We start from the raw sequence: 21,621 nt of genomic DNA on the forward strand, positions 1-21,621 counted from the left end.
ATATTTATATAACAGTATTAGTGACACTTCAACCCGTATATAAGGAACATAATTTTAAAATTTATATTATATTAATATTTGTGGTGATACATTTTCTTATAATTTTTTTTGGTGTCAACATATAAAATATAATCTTCCTTTTTAAAATAAAATACGCAAGTAGATAGCCTCTCTACTCCAATCAAACGCGTAATTCCTTCACTTTTAAAAATAACCAATACATATATTTTTTAAATAATTATGATAAAGTTTATATATTTTTTGAAACATATTATTTAATGTAATAAAAATGCATAAAGATACACAAACATGAGAATGTATACTAGTGTTATAATCAAAAAGATTTGAGAAGAGAATCTTAACTATGAGAGAAATCATATGAGAATGTACTACTGTTATAATACAAAATTTCAAGCCCAAATGTCTTAAACAAAATCTTAAGACATAAGAATAAAATAATAATAATCATATTTCAGATAAAAAATAAACATAACATTTATTTTCTAAAAAGTTGAAAAATGTATCATTAAGATCTTAAAAATAATAAATGAAGATATGATACCTAAGATTCTGATCAATATTATCTCAGATTTTATTTCAGAATCATGTAAGACACTCATTTGTTAGTTATATTTATACTGTGGAAACTGGTAATTTTATTCAAATACTCACATATTTACTATTAGTGGTTCTCGAATATATATATATATATATATATATATATATATATATATATATATATATATATATATATATATATATATATATATATATATATATTGAAAGAAATGTAATATATATTGAGAAATGGTCATGAGCATGAGACATGGCCAAAATGATAGGGAAAGTGAAGAGAATAGAAGAGATATGCAGCATAACATTTCTGCATATGTAGTTTCAGCAGTAGCTTCAACTTCTTCTTCAGCTTTTCCTTTTCTTCTTTTTGGAAGAACTTTATGTTACGATGATGCTATGAGAAGCTTTTTCAAGAGGACTTGGTATTTTCTGATTTTCTCTTCTAATATTGTTTTTTATTTCTTATTAGATCGTGTAAATAACTTTCTTCATATATATTATTACCATTAACGATGAAGAAGGTCTTAATTCTTTAGAGGATATATGTTTCTTTTGGATTTTTTTTTTCTAAGTATTGCTTCAATTGTTTTACTGATATGAAAATACGAAAAGGAAATCAAATAGGGATAATAGGAAAGATATTAGATGTTCTAAACAAAAAATGAATGCAAGACAAAGTTCATCTCTTGGGTTTGTTCTCGTTTAGTTTCATTTGTTTGTTTGTTTTTTGTTTTTTTTTTTTGCCATAGTTTTAGTTTATATATATGTAGATTAAAATCCTTGTTTCGTAGTGACAATAATAATGTCTGTATGCATTGTTGGTGTGGTAGATCTATTATGTAGTACAGCATAATAATACCCTAAATTATACAGTATTTCTGTAACCTTGTATAAGCATTAGGGAATCTCAAATTTCCTATTACATTTATTTAATTTTTTGTTGTTGATCTAAAATGAAAATCCAAGTTATTACAATTAGAAAATTTCAAACCTATTTTTCTTATCTGTTTTTATGATATTATTCATATATTTAATGTGGTGTTCTATATAGATTATAAACTTGAATTAATTTAGGTATAAGAGAAATTTTGTCTCAAATGAAGGATATATTTTGTCTCAAGGAAGATGGTAATTATTTATTCTTATCTTGTCTAATGATACATGGTTTTTGATTTAAAACCAAAATATATGCACCAACATTCTTCTTTTCATATTTAGTGTTATGGATCTTTTAGGAAACCATTGAACATCTCTTCTTTTCTTGTTCAATGGCAATGAAATTTTGGACTTGGTTGGCTGTCACCTTTAAATTCAACACTCTTTGCTCCATATCAGATAATGTGATTACTATTAAAGTAAAAATCGCATTAGGCGACAACACACAATTATGACTTAAACCATAAAATTATGGGCTAAAGTTTAAACAACAGTTTTTTAGGCGTGATCTAGGTGAACATAATTATAAGTAATATGTCACGATTTTCATTACGACGACAATTTTAAAATTGTTGCTTAAAATCTTCATAACAAGCACCAGTTTTAATATACATGTTTTTAAAAACTTCACATTTTAAGCATTGTCACCTCTTGGCCTTTTTCGATCCAAAAACAAAGGGAGGGAAAAAATTCAAATTTTCGCATTTTTAGAACTAAATTTTGCATTTTCAGTCAAAAAATAAGGGAGAAAATATTTCTAATCTAAAAAAATTAAATTTTAGTATATTTTAGATCACGTTTTGATGAATTAGCCCACACTTTTTATAAGCAACATTTATATAAATGTTGCTTATGATAGTTATCAAGTCATGTCTAAAAAAGTGTTGCATTTATTGTGTTTATACCACATTTTTATATTCGTGGTCTCCTTTAGTGTTGTCTAAAGTCATTTTTCTTATAGTATCACTAGTGTAGGAGAGAATTTTTGTCGCGGTTATTTTGAATCTTTGACCTCAGTTTAAGACCCGAGGCATATATTGCTGAAGCAAAAAAGGTTACTTTTCTGCCTCGGTTCACACCTGAGACATATTTAATCATTACTGCCTCGGTTCTAGAATAACCGAGGCCTAATGTAGGCATTAAAAATAAAAAAAAAAAAATTAAAACACCCACGCACCCAAAGCAACGCAGTGGCCATTTCAAAATCTTTTTTCCCATTACCATTTCAAAAGCAGACACCACAAACATCAACCCTCACCACTGGAACCTCGTCATCAAATAACGTTCTAATCGAAGGCTTTGTCACCATCACTCAACACAAGCTTCGTTCGATTTCGCATAAAAGAGAAACTCGGAGAAAACACAAAACAGGACCAATCTAAAATCGCTTCTTCAAAAACCCTAAAATGGTGAAATGAGATGGTGTGGTTGGGTCTCACTGGAAATGGCAGCAGCGACCCAAGGCTGTCACTGCCAACGGCAGGAAAAACCAGTCCTGCCACCGTCGTGACGCACCATCACCGGACCTGATCGAGCCTGAGGACCCACAACGCGAGCCCTAAGTCGCAGAACCAGATCGTCGCTGACTCGAAACCCCTACGCGTAACAGATCGGCGCCGCTGTGACGATGGAGACGAAAACCTTTGACGAAGCCATCGTGAATCGTGCACCGCTGGAGGAACCACCATCGATGCAGGCCACCGCAGCCAAAACCAGAACCTGCAGTAAAACCCATAACCAACAGAGGAAAAATGGTTTGACGGTGTCGCGAAACCAGGCCACCACGACGGTCATGATGCTCGTCGGAGACGCGTGCGAACCACCACTGAAAACCATCATCAGCGCCGCGGGCACCTCGTCATCAGGAACCATGAATGCGAGAACGATTCTTATCCCGCTTTGTGTGTGTTGGGTCTGATTTTGGATAGGGGTTTTTTATTTATTTGACCTAACTCTTATGCCTCGGGTGCAAATCAAACGAAGCAGATAAGAAGTATACGCCTCGGGTATTGGACAACCGAGGCAGAAGTTTTTCGTTCAAATGAAAATTTAAAAATTGCGGGAGATTTGAAAATTCTGACAGGCATTAGGTATCGGGTCTGTGTGAACCGAGGCAGAATGTGGATTTCTGCCTCGGGTATTATAATAACCGAGGCATAAAAAGATGCAAAAATTTCAAAATTGCCACCGCGTGTTTATATGTCTCGTTTGCTCTGTAATCGAGGCATAAAGGCTGAGTTAGAAAGTCAAAATTGTACTAGTGTATATATATTTTCATGAAAGTATAGACCGGTTCACAACTAAAAGATCTAAGGAGAGTAGCATGTATCAACATTTTATGGATGATTTGGAAAATGCGCAACAATGCAAGACATTATATTCCTGTACAATTCAATCATGCTCTAGTTATTGTAAAGAACATTTGTACTATGGCAGGTAATCTATTCTAAATCATTTCAACGTAAAAATTCATTCCATTAAACAAATCAAGATATACTATAAGAAAATTCTTAAATAATAAATATTTTTAGTGAGCAAAATATGTTTTGAGAATAATTTAAAAATCAATTTTCTAATTAAATTTTAATTTAGAGACTAATTTTTTTAGTAGCCAAAATTTTTATGATTAGTGTTAGTGATCAATTTTAAAAATCAATTCATAATAGAAATTATTTTCTTATTGATCTAGAGATCAATTATAATTTTTTGAAACTATTTTAATATGTATATACAGATGTACATAGAAGGTTTTTTACTCTCTATTAGTACCGTTTTGGTCGTCGGGGCATAATTAATGGCAACCACAGTCTTGCCATAGAAGCATCACAAAGGGGATGACAAAACCTTTGGCTAAAAAATGACTTTATTCTAGTAATCAAGGCTTTTTTTGAATATGAAAGTTGTACCTTTAGGAGTTTAGAAATATATGGAAATATTGCTTAATCAAAATTAGAAGAATTACTTTTACGATTTTTCATATTTTCAAGAAAGGTGAAAAGTAATAGATGACTTTTGTCAACATTAGAATTAATTGCCAGATTGTGTTTGTATGTTTCCCTCTTTGTCTCCGGTTTGTAGGAAAGAATTTTTTAGAAATAGATTTGGTTTGGAATATAGATTAACTTAACTGTATGTTTAACTTTATGATGTTAAGATTAATTAATCCTCCCATGATATAGATTTGGTTCTCTTTATATAGATTTTGTTTAAAAAACAACTAAAAAAATTATATTAACTAACTTTATTTATTTAAATATCAAATATATTAAAATTTCATCAATTATGAGTTGGAGTATGCTTAGGAAGTTATAAGTTGATTACTGAAATTTTGATTTAAAAGTCTAAAGATTATTATGAAAATTGTTGTTAGCATATTTTTCTTTTTTTTATTATTTATTTACGTACAATTCTTTGTAATTACTTTTTGTCACACCATCATAATCATTTGTGTAAATGTAATCATTTGATGTTTTTTTCAATGATAGTTTCTTAATAGTTATTTTTGAAGAGGTTTTGAAATTACTTTGAATAACGATTCTTTCTTTGTCAATTTGAAAGTGAAGAAGTGATGATATTTATAAGAGGAATCATCGTTGAAAAGACATATGTCAATTTTATAATTAAGTCAATATTAGAATAGCAAACTTATGATGAATGTTTTAGGTTAACCATGCTTAAAATCGTAATTTTTTAAGGTTAAATATATTTTTAGTTATTAAATTTAAATATGAAATTAAAATTTATTTTTGTCTTAAATTTTGATATATTTAGATCATCAAATTTTAAATATTAATAGATATAGTCTTTTTAATCTAATAACGTTAATTTTTATTATTAGGTGTTCCCGATAAACATTTGAGTTATTTACACAATTTATCACATTATAACTCAAATGTCAACCTTAAATACATAATGTTTTTAAATAATATTTATTTATTTTTTAAGTTTGGAGACTAAAATAAATTAAAATTTAAGACAAAAATAAATTCTAATTTTGAGTCTAAGTTGAAGAATTAAAAATATATTTAACCCTTATTTCATTTCATGCATATAATTGTTTTGTATATGGACGGAGACAATTCTATTACATTTTTTCAATATATTTGTTTTCACTTATAAAAAAACAACTGATTCAATTGTCTTAACTCATATGATCCTATTAAGACCGACATAAGATATATGTTTAAATTGGAGATGACTTATAAATCTGTAAGCATATCATCTATTTAAACTTAGTTGAGGGATTGTTATCAAAAGAACATCTCAATATATGTTGAGAAATCCTAAAAATTATAATAACTAAAATAATATATAAATATGATTAAATATTTTAAGTAAATGAATAAACAGTTTGTCACTACAAGAATGTATGTTGTTTTCGTCGGCCAAAAACGGATGCCAGTAGTGTAAAATCGACAAAAAAAGGACAAAGGCGTCGGTCCAGCGACAGCAACATGGACCATGCCAATTTTCTGGATGCAAAGCTCGTTTGCGTCGGCTAAACAGGGACGCACATTTGCTGCTTATTTATCGTTGGCTTAACCCACGAAAACGCATAAAAAATATAATAATAATTTTGTATACGTGGGTCAAGCCCACGCACACCCAAAATATTTTCTGACTTTTGCGTGGGCTAAGCCCACAAATGATTGAAAATTAATGGTTGAAATAAGGCTTTGCGTGGGTTTAGCCGTCGCAAACAATTTGTGCTTTAATCGTTGGCATCAGCCTTGCGTGGGCTTGACCCACGCAAATACCTGCAAAACAAGTTATGACCCAGCTGAGCGGTGGATTTCAACGAGAACACGAACCCTAATTGTACAGAGAAGCTCCAATAGAACCCATTACAATGCACATGCTTCCAATTGGGTGCGAACGAAAATCCCTAAATCGCGCCTCTGAAAAAACTCTTCGTTGCAGAGAAGAGAGTTTTTGCATTGTGTTGATGACGAGAAGCTACAAGGTGAAGGAAGCTCGCTGTTGTGCCCTCTCTCGCTCAAGCCTCCACACTCGTCACCTCAGTCATCTCACTAGAGCAGCTCGCAACATTGCAGAACCACGCCTCGTCGTAGTAGTGGCATTGTCGAAGAAGTTGGAGCGTCGTTGCAGCTGGTGGCGTTGCTGTTTCGCTCGCCCACTTGCCTCATTGAGTTTCACCAACTCGTGGAAGAAATCCCTTGCCAAGGAAGGAGGGAAAAGTGGAACTCACTCAAGGAAAGACGAAGGGTGTGAAAAGTTAAAGGGGGAAAAGTGAAATTTGATGGTTTCCCCAATACTTTAACCTAAAATTTAAATTTTTTTTATCTCAGCAATTTATGTGTGGGCTAGCCGACGCAAACAATTTAAATTGTTATGCGTAGGCCCTCCGACGTCAGCTATTTGGTATGTATGCGTCGGCCAAACCGACGAAAAGATTTTTTGTTAACGTCGGTTTTGCGTGGGTCTGACCGACGTAATTTGTGTCGCACACTAGTCCGACGCCATGATTTGGAAGCTAAAAGAGTGCATTCTTGTAGTGTTTGTTGATGGCTTGGGTTTGTGTCTCTTAGTAAGAGGTGATGTCTTGGGTTTATAAGGAGGGGGTTTCACTGGGGAGATACAAACACTAATGAGACCTGAGCCCAACCATATAAAGCACTGACACCACTCTCAACCCAAAACCTTAAGGCAATAGGCAATGGGTTTATGGGTCTTTATTCTTATATAGTGTTTCACTTTCTCATTTCTAGTCAATGTGGGACTTAGACTCACACTTGGATTCCTAAGCGGAACTGTGTTACCGAATTGACAAGTGTATTAAATTGTACAGTAATAAAGTAGAGAGTTCAAGTATCAATAAAGTAGAGAGTCTAAGTATCATTTCTCAAGAGACTAATGTGGTTTAAGAAAAAATGTTTATTTACTAATGAAGGTTAAGAATTTTCAAACAAGGAAACATTTTGAAGAATGAAAATAAAAGAAGTTTAAAACTAAGAAGGCAGTAAAATTCACAAATAAAAACAATTAATTTAATTTAAGAAAATGTATGATAAAAGCTTAGTGAGATTGGGTTTCATGATTCAAGTCAAAGTAAAATCACTAAACAATTAATATATTTCTAATTTTAACTCTAGCATTCACATATTTTGTAACGAAAATGTCTTACCGACAAATATAAACTTAAACAATAAAAACTCTATGTCTAGTAATTTTTATTATAATTTTGTATTAATGATTAAAATTTTGATGTTAAAAATCAACAAAAATAAAAACATGATGATGTCAATGATCAAACAGTTGGTGAAATTCGTCTGTAAATCTCTTAGAGAGAGCAATGGAAAGTGAACTTTGTTCATAAGAGTTGAAAGCAATGAGGAGTACTAGCTCTTGTGGTGAGTGAGTGCCTAGTACGGTACATGTTTGCTTGTAGTTGGAAACCTAATGTTTCCTTAGTTCCCAAAGAGTGAAAGATTAGAAACTCTGTGAGAGGGTATAACAACGGTGAAAGAAGTTTATCTGGTGGTTTTTTGTGAACTTGTTTGACTAAGATCCTTGTGCTAGAGACAATACTTGTATTTGTATGATATGTTCTTTTAGTTTATGGTTTTTACTAAAAAGTATTTTCAAACTTATAATATGGGGAAAATTGTGTTATAATACTTATTGTTTATGTTAAATTACCTTTCTATTTTGGTGATGGTTGTTTTTACCTGCGATGATGATATTGTTTTACGAGAGTAGATGATAGATGATGAGGAAGATGTACAATAGAAATGAGAATTATGGAGAGAATTATAGGAACAATTGTCTTTAATCATTTTTTAAAAGTAGTTTATTTTGGATTGTTAATTAATTTTACAATTTTATATTTTTGTAATAAGAAAATATGTACTTTTTTTAGTACTTGATAATAAAGGTCTTTTTCGTTAACAGTGGTATTATAGTTTAAATTTGTTTTATTTTGCTATAAGTTAGATACAATATTATTTTAGTATCACCTTAAATAAATAGAAAGAAAAAACAATGTAAATAATGTACATATATTTTTATTTTTCTATATAAATTTAAGCAACTCAAATGTTCTTATTTAATATATATATATATATATATATATATATATATATGTTTTCACTGATAAAAAGAAAGTTTAAAATGTTTTACTCATGAATGTGTTTGTACACATATTAATGAAAACAAGGGTAAATTTTTTGGAGGTCAGGAATTGTAGTGTTCTCCAAACTTTTTAAAATTTTTGTATATAATAATAAGAATTTATAGGAATTAATAAAATACGTAATTTAATGTTAATAAATAGTAAAAATTAAAATTAAAAATAATAATAATAAATTTATTAAGATATTTTTTATTTTTTCTCTATTTATTTTTCTGATTTATATATATATATATATATATATATATATATATATATATATATATATATATATATATATATATATTTTTTGTAACATTCCATTTAAATAATAACATAATTAAATGAAATCTTACACCGGATAATATAAAGAGCCAAGTTGTGGAGTATAAAGTCACTCCTTATAGTTATCCAAGGTACTTAAAAGAAAATACCAAAGCTCACTACAATGCCTACAACCCAAAAGGTGTAAGAGATAGCCAGTATTCGAAATAAAGCCTTAGGGACAATACAATACACGTGCCTTAGCCCTAAAGAAAGCCCAAATAAAACATGAAGTCCAACTCAAGAAGACTATGCAGCGGAATCATCTCTCCCTTGTTGACCACAAGTACCTCTCGAATCTGCTCACACCAACAAGTTGATGATCATTGCAAAGGAGAGTACCACACAGCAGAACACACAACAAAGAAAGTAGGGTAAGCTAGAGCACAAAAGATTTCATCATGCAATCAGATATACTTTCATAGTCCAATATACACAGATCATCCAAGCATGTTATGACCTTCAAATCAATACACTAATACTCGACTCGACTCATCCGGATACATATAACCTGGTCGGATTCAGCGGATGCTCGCACTTGTGGTGGATACCTCTGCTCACCCCCGAGCTATGTGTTACAAGTGTTACAATAAGTCAATTTCCCTCACCACAAGGTTAGCCCTTAATGAATTTCAGGCCTCCTGCTACTCTCACCACAGGAGTCAGTCTGCTCTAAGTGAGACTAATTGACTCCTTAGAGTGTCAGGATGCAATCCTTACCTTGAATCCTTACCAAGTTATATAGATGGGGCACCACCATGAACACCCACTAACAGGGCCCATGGAATTACGCCCCGACCACTGAAGCACGACCAGGAAGTCTCACCTAGAGACTTGTGGATTTATGTACTGACAACATACCAATCACATTCCAAACAAGCAAATAATATTGATCATGCATTTAACACCTCACGCCATCCTTTGTAACCCATCCTCATTCATATTCCATGTTGATTTCATACCATCCCATTCTTCCCAATTCGGGGATATAGAACTTCACCTCATACCAATACCATGTCATCAATGTAACATTATTGTTCATACCGAATTCATGACCACATATATAACCAACCATTTCATTGAAATCGCATGCCAAGATTTATCTAAGTTCATCATTCACAATCTGTGAATCACATCACTCATGCAAATTCATTCATCTCATACTTTATAAATGCATACCAAGACATACATATATCACAAAATAGTATTCATCCCAAATAAATGAGTGCCAACATTTAAGTACTTGCAATTTCATACAATCAAGCACAACCCACAACCATAATTCTTACACCAAAATTCCCAAGAAAATTTATTATCACAAAACTAAAATCATTGCAGTAATGCGTGACACATTTCTCAAGCTACAGACATCTAATCGACGATCCAACCGGTCGAACCATAAAATAGCATGTTATGAACCACATGTCAAAATTTGAGTTCAATCCAACGGTTAATGAGTCGAGAAAGTTAATTTTACTAAAACTGCGCATATCAGAAAAAACACACTGTCGCCCAGCGACCCAGGGCACTCGCCCAGCGACTGTGCGACGCATCAGAATACGAGAAATGACGTCAAATATCACATTTTCATGAATATTTGAACCTCTAACTCAGAAATATACCAAAAACCCCCAATATTTTCTCATATTTCACAAAACATTAATCACATAAAATAGAAATAACGTGAAACCTTAGCTTCCCTTACCTGGAAAAGGACTAATATTGGACTTCGACTCTTAAGCCAGCGAAACCAGTAGCTCCAAGGACAGATCTAAGAACTGAAATAGTGGCACAAAAAAGGAGATTGGATTCACACAATGAGTCTCGACATAAACCACGAAAACAACTTAGAAATGCTAGGTTCGAGAACTAACTTACGTGAATGGGAGACGGAGGTTGAGCTCACTTGACCTTGGGTAGATCTCCAAACTCTAACAGAGGTTCTGTGGAGAGAAAATGGGTGAGTTAGGACACTGATTTTTCAGAATGACTTGCAATTGAGTGACCTTGGCTGCTTTAGGGGCCTTGACACCCTATGGGCCAGCCCTTTAGGCCCAACAGTGTGGCAGCCCTTAACATTAGGGCACTCAATAAAAGTGGGTCTTACACACACACACATATATATATATATATATATATATATATATATATATATGTATATATTTGTTTCTAAAGATGAAAGGAAACATATAAGTTCATTATTTCTAGTTTCATTTCTCACAGGTTCTATTTAGTTTTGAAGAAAAAAAGTAAAAGATACTGAAATATTAGTTTTGTATTTTTTTTATCTTAATAGTATTTTGTATAGTAATTTTTTATAAATATAAAAAAATTAACTATTATGTCTTTTTTCATAATTTAAAATGTGAATTTGATTATCATAGATATTTTTTTTTAATAATTATATTTCTCAATATTTAATTAAATTTTGATAGTTTATTTTTTAGTTTTAATTTTCTTAAATAAGTATATTTATGAAAAATAAAAGAGTAAATTTACTTTTTAAAAGTGATAAAAAGAGATAAAAAAAACCTAATTTTTTTACGTTGGAGATGTCAACTTTTTATTTTTATTATATTAATAATAATAATTAAATATATAAATTTTGAATACATTATTTTAATTCTCTCAAAATGATTGGTTCTTGCGAATGAAAACAATTAAATTGACAATTCTAAAATAAAAATGATTTTTTGATTACGAAATTTTAACAACTTTTTCTTATAACCTTAAGTGTCATCTTCTAAGTAGGTTTTTATTTTTTCTTTTTTTCATACTCATTCTCAATATTCACAAATTACTTAGAAGATGACACATCATGTTGTGAGAGAAAAATGTCAAAATTTAGTAGTCAAAATATCATTCTCCATTCTAAAATTGTTGTTCATGAATTGTTCTTAACTATTGTTAAAACATTTTTTTAGAAAATTGTACGATAATAATTTATTTTATTGTCTTTAGGGAAGAATATTTATATTTTACAATTGTTTATTTATGCATACTTAGTTATGATTATGGTATAATTAGTCGTATAGTACCCAATTTGATGCTGGAGTTTCTAATTGGTACCCGGTTTAAAAAAAGTGTCAATTACGTACCCAAATTAGTTTAAGTGCACCAATTGAGTCCATACCATTAAATGTTCCCAAACGGCGTTTAGAAAGTGGTGAGGTGGCAGTGCAGAAGGGATACGTGTCAAATAATAACACATGACTAGTTGAAATTATAATTGTATAGTGTTCAACGTGGTATTTACATTTAAAGAAGATTTGCCCTCATTTTCATTGTCTTCTTCCTCTCGTATCTTCTGCCCTAATCCAGTTTCTTCTTCCTCTCGTATCTTCTACCCTAATCCAGTTTCTTCTTCATCAATATCCGGACAGTTTGTTCTGCCCTAATTCAGTTTGTTCTTCCTCTCGTTTTTCAATTCCGCAATGTCTCGTAAAGAAGGGTGTTCGTGTTCTTCGTGGGGTTCACAGCAGCAGAGCGTCTCCTCCCCTGGTGGTTGGAATAGGGGTTTGGGTGAAAGACCAATGTGTTATTGTGGGGAGGTAGTTGTGTTGAGAGTGGTGAAAACTATTAGGAATGTTGGAAAAGAGTTTTGGGGCTGCCCCAACTTTAAGGTTTGTATATTGATTTTAATTTCTTTTTGATTCATGCTACAATGGTGGATTGTAATCGAAGGCTGTGTGTTTTTGTTTTTATTTTGTAAGCAGCGGAGTGGTGGCAATGATGTATTTAAAGGGTGCAATTACTTCAAATGGTTGAACGAAGATAATGGGGATGAAAAAGATGCTACCATTGCTAGACAAAGGAGAAAGATATACCATCTGGAAAAGTCACTTGTAATTTCTGGAAAGTGGGTTAGGTTTTTAAGTGGGATTATAATTTGTTTGGGTTTGATCAATGTAATATTGGTTTGGAAGTTTATACAAATCCCATGAAGTGCTGTAAAATTCAGTTCTGTAGTGAATAGGAAGTTATGTAATTGGTCTGTATTTTGTAGTTTGCTTTTGTAATGAAGTGTTTTTAAATGGATGAGAAGTTTGAGTAATGAATTTTATTTTGTTTGTCTTGTATTATCGATTTATAATGAACCATGTCTGTAATCCAAATGAACCATATAAGTAATCCAAAATGAACCATCTTCAGAACAGAAACAAATGAACCATATAAGTAATCCAAAATGGTATTAATCCAAAATAACCATGTTCTTGAAAATACATAACCCCTACACCAAAATACATAACCCTGTTCTTCCAAAAAGCTGTTGCAATTACACATTAAACTTAACAAACAAAGTAACCATGTTCTTGAAAATACATAACCCCTACACCAAAATAAATAACCATGTTCTTCCAAAAAGGTGCTGCAATTACACATTAAACTTAACAAACAAAATAACCATGTTCTTCAAAATACATAACCCATACACCAAAATAAATAACCCTGTTCTTCTAAAAAGCTATTGCAATTACACATTAAACTCATTGCTTCGAAATTGGACCCATCCTATATGATAATTTTTCTATGAAGGTGGGCCTTGTTGGTGGGTCAATGACATTGCATGAAGAAATCTGAGTTGGTTGACTTTGCATAGGTATTTGAGTTCCCTGTTGTGGTTGTGATGGTAGAATAGGCACACTTCCAGTAATCTGTGATTGAGTAGCCTGCTGTGGTTGTGATGGTAGAATAGGCGCACTTCCAGTTCCCTGCTGTGCTTCAAGTGGTTGTCTTGGCTGAGATTCAGTGGGTTGCACTGGTTGCCCTTGGTGGGATTGAGTAGCCTGAGTTTCAGTTGGTTGTGTGCCTCCTTGTTGTGTAGTAGATGGAGTTGGGTTTGGTTGCTACTGGGGTGGAGGTGCTTGGGGACAATTATTTCGTTTGTGTCCAAGCTGTCTGCATATGGCACACCTTTTACGTGTTCCACCTTGTCAACTACCGCATATGCTAATGGTAGCATCTGATCGTTATCATCTCTGCCCACTGCCATTAACAATTCCCCTCCATATTTTCCCTTTAAGAAACACCCATCCACTCCGATTATAGGTCTACAAGAAATGAAGCTATCCTTGGAAGCTTTAAGACAAATATACAGCCGCTTGAATATGGGATTGCCTTCATTCTCATCCACATGAACTTTAACTGTTGAACCTGGATTTGACTTTAGAAGTTCATGAGCGTAATCATAGACTCGCTTATATTGTTCTCTGAATGATCCATCAATGTTGGCATATGCCATACTCTTAGCCCTAAAGGTTGTAGACCTCGAAACACCAATATTCCATTTCCTCACTATTTTGTTCTTCAAATCAGTTAGCTTAATATTTGGGTTCTCTTTTAATGTCTTTTCTAGTCTCCCACTTAACCACTTAGAAGTCATTAAACTTACATTAAATTCCCTACAACATGTGTGGGTGTTGATAATCTTCCTAAGTTGCCATGTACTTTGTGCAGCCTTATAAGCACAATACGCATACCATTTACACTTACCTTTGGCACCTAAACACTTCACACATATTCTTCTTTTGTCATTTCTAAATATTTTAAGTTTCCTCCCACTATGGACACCATAAGTTCTTATTGCATCTGTAAATTCTTCCTTTTCAGCAAAATAGGTCCCAACTTCCCACTTGTAGTCCTCCATGCTTTTAGGCATTGAAAAAGTCCCAAAGTGACCATAGTTGTCTCTATCGTCATCTGTTGAATCACTATGGTCACCACTATCTAATGTTTCAAACTCCCACTCATTATCAGAAATCCCTTTGGCATACACATTTGTATCCTGTGACATTGTTCGAGTACTACCACTTGGCCCAGGCACTTCATGGCATCCAACACTAACCTCATGTAGTTCGTCCTCCATATCATCTCTATCAATCCTAACATCATATAATTCGTCCTCATACATGACATCACCTTCAGACTCAGTCCAACTACTAACCTCGTACTCATCCTCCTCCTCATTGTCCGTCTCTCCACCAACTTCATCCTCATCATCCCCAACAATGTCTTCAGCCTCAACAGGGTCTTCTGTATTCACCTTATCAGCCAACTCCTCTTCACCATCCCCAAAACAAACTTCTTCATTACCCACACCATTCTCCTTATCAGTCAACTCCTCTTCACCATCCCCAACACAAACATCTTCATTAGCCACTCCATCCTCGCACTCAACAATAACCTGTTCTCCAATATCCCCATCAGGTGATTCATTTTCGCTTTGGACAGCAACTTCTTCCCCAACAACCCCACCATCCCCCTCCACAGTAGGTTGGTCCTCTATCATATGAACTACTTGAGGCTCACAAACAAAGTGGACCACATAAAGGTGCACTTGACCATTCAGGGTGGCTATGTTCACCATATGACATACACCTCTATCATCATTGAGCAACTCCAACCTTCCTTCCAACACAGAGCCCCCACCCACTGAACACCACAATTCCTTCACATTCACATAACCCATCTCCCTCAAAATTGACATAATCTCAAAGAAACTCCATCTGTCAGGGTCACACAACAAAGTACTACTATCTCCCATGTATTTCAGTGACCCCTCATTGACAAACCTTCCCCCATGGTGAAACACTACTTCAAAATTTTTGTCGTTCATGGCAACTATTATATGCCTAACTTTATATCCCTGCCAAATATACAAAAAACCCAAACAATAACACACAATTTATGCTCAATACCACTAACACACCAACACACCGACAATAATTAAGAAAGAGGGACCACACCACATACTCAACACCGTCACCGTCACATATCATGGGGGACAAACCAGTAAAGTAATACTGACTCAAAGGCAACAAAAAAGACAACATTGAAACTAAAAAAGCTTCAAATACACTGCGCCTAAACACATAAATCAACAAAACTTCACAAAAATCAACCCTAACATCAAAACCCTAATCACTAAATCAGAAAAAAACACAATACCAACCTTTCGTTATCAATGGCCCGCAAGTCGCTCTCAAGTCTCCACTTCAGTATTCGAAAGTCGCCTTCAATTTCTCCACCACTTCACGAAGAATCCTCCACCAGTTCGTCTCTCCTGCGTCACCTTTCCCCAATTTCACGTTTTTATCACATGCTTCTGCGACTTCTTTTTTAACTTCGTCGCCCCTTTTTTTTTTAATTTTCGTTCTTTTCTTTTTTCAATTTTTCATTACAAGACATATTTAATTTTCTTCCCCAGCTTTTCACGTCATTAAAAGTTAATCTCCATGTGTTCCAAATTTAATTCAGAGACCAACCAATATCAGTCAACGTTAACCTTTCTAACGACGTCAATTTAAATGGACTCAATTGGTGCACTTAAACTAATTTGGGTACGTAATTGACACTTTTTTTAAACCGGATACCAATTAGAAACTCCAACACCAAACTGGGTATTATGCGACTAATTATACCTATGATTATTAGTAAAGGATCTCTATATGTATGGCGTTTCGTTTTGTACAAATCTTTCAGGGTGAGAGTAATATTCTCACAAAAAAAGTTGGAAATAAAATAAAATGAAATAAATACATGAATAGGTAACAGAAAGTAAAAAAAAAATGTAGTTGATAACTTGAGTGTGGATGATTTGTTTTTTTTTTTTTGTGATGATGCATGATTCTATTTTCTTTATGGATAATGCAAATTTGCATCCACCAGTAACCAGAATTCATTTTCACCACAAGCCTCAGAGAGCCTTATCCAAATCAATGTTTCTCTCTCTGCATGTTAAAGATGACGATGATGATGAAAATTTCATGGAAAACATGTTTTAAAAATATGTCATTATCATGGAAATTTTTGTAATGAAAGAGTGCGAAAAAAATATGTATTTTATTTGAAGATAATGCAGCCTATTTGGCTCCACCACACACGAAGAGTATCTCAGATTACCTTATCAATTCCCATGCTTCTGGGTGTGCAAAGTTCAACAAAAAATCCCAACAAAATTCCAAATATAACGTTATCACAGTGGACAACATCGTTATTACCAAATACCTTGCTGTAAGTTATTCTTTAGTTTTTTGTACAGGTATTCAAATTTGTATCATGTTGTTATTTTGTATCAACTAGTGGCCAAGAACAAAACACAACCAGTTGATGGGTTTATATATATATATATATATATATATATATATTTTTCATATATGGTTATAGTCATCGAGAGAATGTGGTTATGTAGTTTTATATGATTATATGACATAAGTCTTACACATTAAGGTCTTTAACATCACTTTAACTCCAAAATTTTAAAGCAATGGTTTTATGAGTTTTTATTCTTATATAATGTTTAACTTTGTTTTTTCTATCCAATATAGGACTTTGACTCACACTTGGACTATTTCCAACACCAGCTTATATAGAATCACGATTTTTAGGTCTCTAAGCACTTGGCACAATATTTAGGATGGAATGACTTCAATGATTTGGATTTTTCAATCGCATTTCAATCTCTGCAACGTAAATGAGACTTAGATGACCAATTTTGAGGATTATGTTATGGTAATTTTTTATGAATCTGTTGTGTGTAGTTGGGTTTTTACCTTGCAGGAGAAAGTACATAGGTTGAGGTTTTTTTCGATTCTGTCGTTATATGTTGGGTGCATACTTTGTAAGTTTTTGCATCATACCTTGTAGGAGAAAGTTCATTACCACTCACACTCAACGGGTTAATATTTTTATTTCATCCCATCCTTACCGAATAATAAGTAGGGTTAAATATGTTTTTGTCCCTCAATTTTCGGTAAAAATAAAAATTAGTCCTTCTTCGAAACTTTGCTTCAATTTAGTCTCTCAACTTCAAAATTACATGGATTTAGTTTTTTTAACCAAATTTTGTTAAGTTTATTTGACGTTTCAAATGTGTTTCATGATAGTTTCTTATCTAATATTAAAACAAAAATGTGTCAAACAGTATAAACATCTCAAATACTATCATGAAATACATTTGAACCGTTAAATAAACTTAATAATATTTGCTTAAAATGACTAAATTCACACAGTTTTGAAGTTTGAGAACTAAATTACACCAAAATTTTGAAAAGGGACTAATTCTAATTTTCACTAAAATTGAGGGACAAAAAACATATTTAACCCTAATAAATATACACTCATACCCATATTTCGTCCCATTTTTGTTTATATTAATTAATGATTTTTTATAAAAACAAATAAAAAATCATAATAATAAAATATATTATTATCAAATAATTAACATCATTCTTGATTTTTTAGTACCAAATATTTAGAAGAAAAAAATTACAATTATATACATTTACAAACTGCAAATGTTAACGATCAAAGTCAACAAAATCAAAAAATATATTTAAGAAGTTAAAAACAAAACAAGTATCAAAGTTTCAAAATACTTTAAATGTTTATTGACTTCTTTCTCTAAAATATAATTACATCTTTTTTTTTCATACATTAATAAAAAATTATAATATACCACTTTAAAGAAATCGCACAAAAAACAAATATTAAACTAATTATAATTGATAATGATATTAAATTATTATATTATAGTAAATAAAATATCTATATAACTGTGATGATAAAATTATATTTACAAGATGGTTAGGAAATAAAAATAATTATATAAAAAATCATCAAAATAGTATTTTATTTGATACAAACAAATAATAAATAAAAATATTAAAGAAGAGTAAAAATAATTAAATATGCATCTTAAATACAATTTAATACATCATTTAATGAATTCACAGCAAGAAACACAAATATATATTAAATATATATTTAAGGAGGTGATTGATAAGATGGGAAATATCTTGAAAATCTAAACGAAAAGAATTCAGATATAAAAATAGTCGAACTATTATAACATAATAAAAATTATTTTAACGAAACAAAAATTCTTCATATGAAACAAAATTAAAGATCAAAGAAAATAAAAAAGATAATTTCGTTTTATATTACCTACTAAATAAAAGATTTATGTCATTGAACGTTTGAAATTGAGAGTCAAATAAAAATATTAAAAAAAAATATTTAAATACGAGATATAAAATTATTTTAATAATTTTAATTAATAATATATCATTTGAATATAACTATATAAAAATTATAATCTTAAAAATATGAAAGGATTTTATAAATATAAATAATATATATATATATATATATATATATATATATATATGAACAAATTAAGATAATTCTCACAAATTTGCATCCCCATTTCACCGACACTTACTTGTTTTACTTCCACGGAATTATCGTCGGCCCGTTTTCCAACACTCGGATAAATCTACTCTTTCCTCAATCTCAGCTTTTACCTTCTACCATTCACATTTGGCCAACCTATTCTTTAACTTTCTATATAGTACTAAAAAAAAAAACTAGATAAACAAACTTTAGAATTTTAATCATAACTTTTTTCAAATTTTTACAAAACAAAAGTTAATATTTTTTTGTTTGTTATTTAAACTCGATTTTAAATTCTATATCATATAACAGGAAAATACTATAAGACACTAAAAACAAATACTATTTAACTAGAAACATTTTTGTTTTAACTGTAGACAAATACAAAATTATTAAAATGTAATCTTTGAAAACTTTTACATTATGAGTTATTACAAATAATGTATCCCAGTTCAATTTATGTTTGATAAAGAATTAGGAGATGGAGGACTTAATCATAGAGTATTTTGAGTTTTACAATGGCATTCTTCGTTAGTATTCTTCACACCGACGGATCTTCATAAGGATCAAGAGGGGTCATGCCTCCCAATTTTTTTTTAATATATTTATATACTTTAATGTATAATTTTAAATATATTTTTGAAAAAATTAATATTTGTAATATATTTTAGGTATTTGATATTCTAATAAATTTGTATACATATATATCTATATATAGAAAAAAATTAAGTTGTTCACGTTTATTTTTCAATTTTATATTTTAAATATTTTTTGAACAAAATTAATTATTTTATTAATGTTATCTTTTAAATGATTATTCGTGTAATTTAATTATTTTTTCATTTGATTATTTTTTAAACTTAATTATTATAAATGAAAATTAATTATAACAAAACTATAAAATTTATTTATATTTAATTTAATAATTATAATTATAACAATAATTATAATTTTATTATTTTTTATTATCATGAAAAAAGTAAATACAATATTTTTATTAGTTTATATGAAAATTTTGAAATTACTCTTTTGGTTCCTTCGTTCAAAAATATCAAGTTGGTCTTCCAGTATTTTTTTTTTGTCTCAATTTGATCTTGATTTTTTAAAAAAATGATACAATTTTATCATTTTGGTTAAATTTCTTGAATATTATTTTTTTTTATCAAAAATTAAAATTTAGAAGAAGAATGGTTTGATTTATTGGTGTAATTCACATAATCCTAGTGTTAATTTTAATGAAAAATCTTTTTTTGCTTAAAAAAATTTAACGACAAATATTAATGTACATCAATTTTTAACAAATCGAGATCAAATTAAAATTTAAAAAAATTAAAGGAACAACTTAATATTTAAAAAAAAATTAAAAAATAATTTAACCAACATTATGACAGGGAAAATATTAACCGAAAATCTGTCACTTGAGAAGGAAAATAGTGAACAGAGACAAAGTTTTGAAAGTCAGTGGCTTCTTTAGAGTCCAATTATCTTGTCCTTCTTCTCAGTGTGAAAGCTCCATTTCTCATATTGGACTTTTCTTTTCCTAAGATAGATTAATCATCTATATGAGTTTTTCATATAAAAGATCTCATACAATTTCAAAGTTAAGATTTTTTACAGGTCTTTTATTTATATCTATATATATATATATACCATTCATTTTTTTTTAATTTTTACTTAATATAAAAATTTTAAACTTATATTTAAATTTGTAAATGTTCATAGGTGAAAAAAGGTAATAAAATTGTAAAGATTTGATTTATAATTTTGTTTTGTTGTACGTAAATGTAAATGGGTATGAATATCTTAAATGCTTTTTTGTTAAGGTGTGGTGAAGGACAGAGAAGTGTAGTGGATGTGGTTGTTCTAGCCGTGGTATGCACCTAACGAGTTTGTGTCTCTTTCTTTGTACAGGTGTCCCCTATACCTAGACAACGTGAGCTGGTTGCTTTCAATTCTCATTAAATTCTTTTGTCTTTTTAAAACATGTATATATAGTTTCTTGTGTATAGGAGATAATTAAAAAATTAAATTTAATTACAATTATCATAGGAAAGTTAATAATTATATGATTTGTAGTATAGTTATATTTGAAAGTAATTTCGAAAAAACGATGTACGAACATGAAATATTTTTCACTAGCTACTTACATTTTTACTACCACATTGATTTCTAAATTAATATTTATTTAATTAATGAACAATTTAGAGACCAATTATAATTTTTTAGTATAATAGTGACGATTTTAATAATAAATAATATTTTATTTTGTAAATTAATATCTAAATTGATCACTGAAATTAATTGTTAATGAGACTTTTTTTAATGATTATTTTGTATTTTTGTCTTTCCCATGTTATGAAACGTGAAATATGAGTTAGTATAAAATAATATTAAAAGATAAAATTACTATAAAATAATATTAAAACAATAAATTATTTTCATTGTTTTCCTTAAAATGTTTTGGATAATAAATAATCTTCGTT

The 21,621-nt window shown here is 30.7% G+C and overlaps 1 protein-coding gene across 1 annotated transcript; it reads left to right on the forward strand.

Moving 5' to 3' along the window:
* The first annotated feature begins 800 nt into the window (after positions 1 to 800).
* Positions 801 to 12,968, forward strand: LOC114165699. Its single transcript, XM_028050265.1, has 3 exons — positions 801 to 998; positions 12,323 to 12,588; positions 12,682 to 12,968. The coding sequence occupies exons 2-3, from the start codon at positions 12,400 to 12,402 to the stop codon at positions 12,907 to 12,909; spliced, it is 417 nt and encodes a 138-aa protein (XP_027906066.1). The 5' UTR covers positions 801 to 998; positions 12,323 to 12,399; the 3' UTR covers positions 12,910 to 12,968.
* The last annotated feature ends 8,653 nt before the right edge of the window (positions 12,969 to 21,621 follow it).

This window comes from Vigna unguiculata, chromosome 10 (assembly GCF_004118075.2).
Source record: "Vigna unguiculata cultivar IT97K-499-35 chromosome 10, ASM411807v1, whole genome shotgun sequence".
Taxonomy (NCBI): domain Eukaryota; kingdom Viridiplantae; phylum Streptophyta; class Magnoliopsida; order Fabales; family Fabaceae; genus Vigna; species Vigna unguiculata.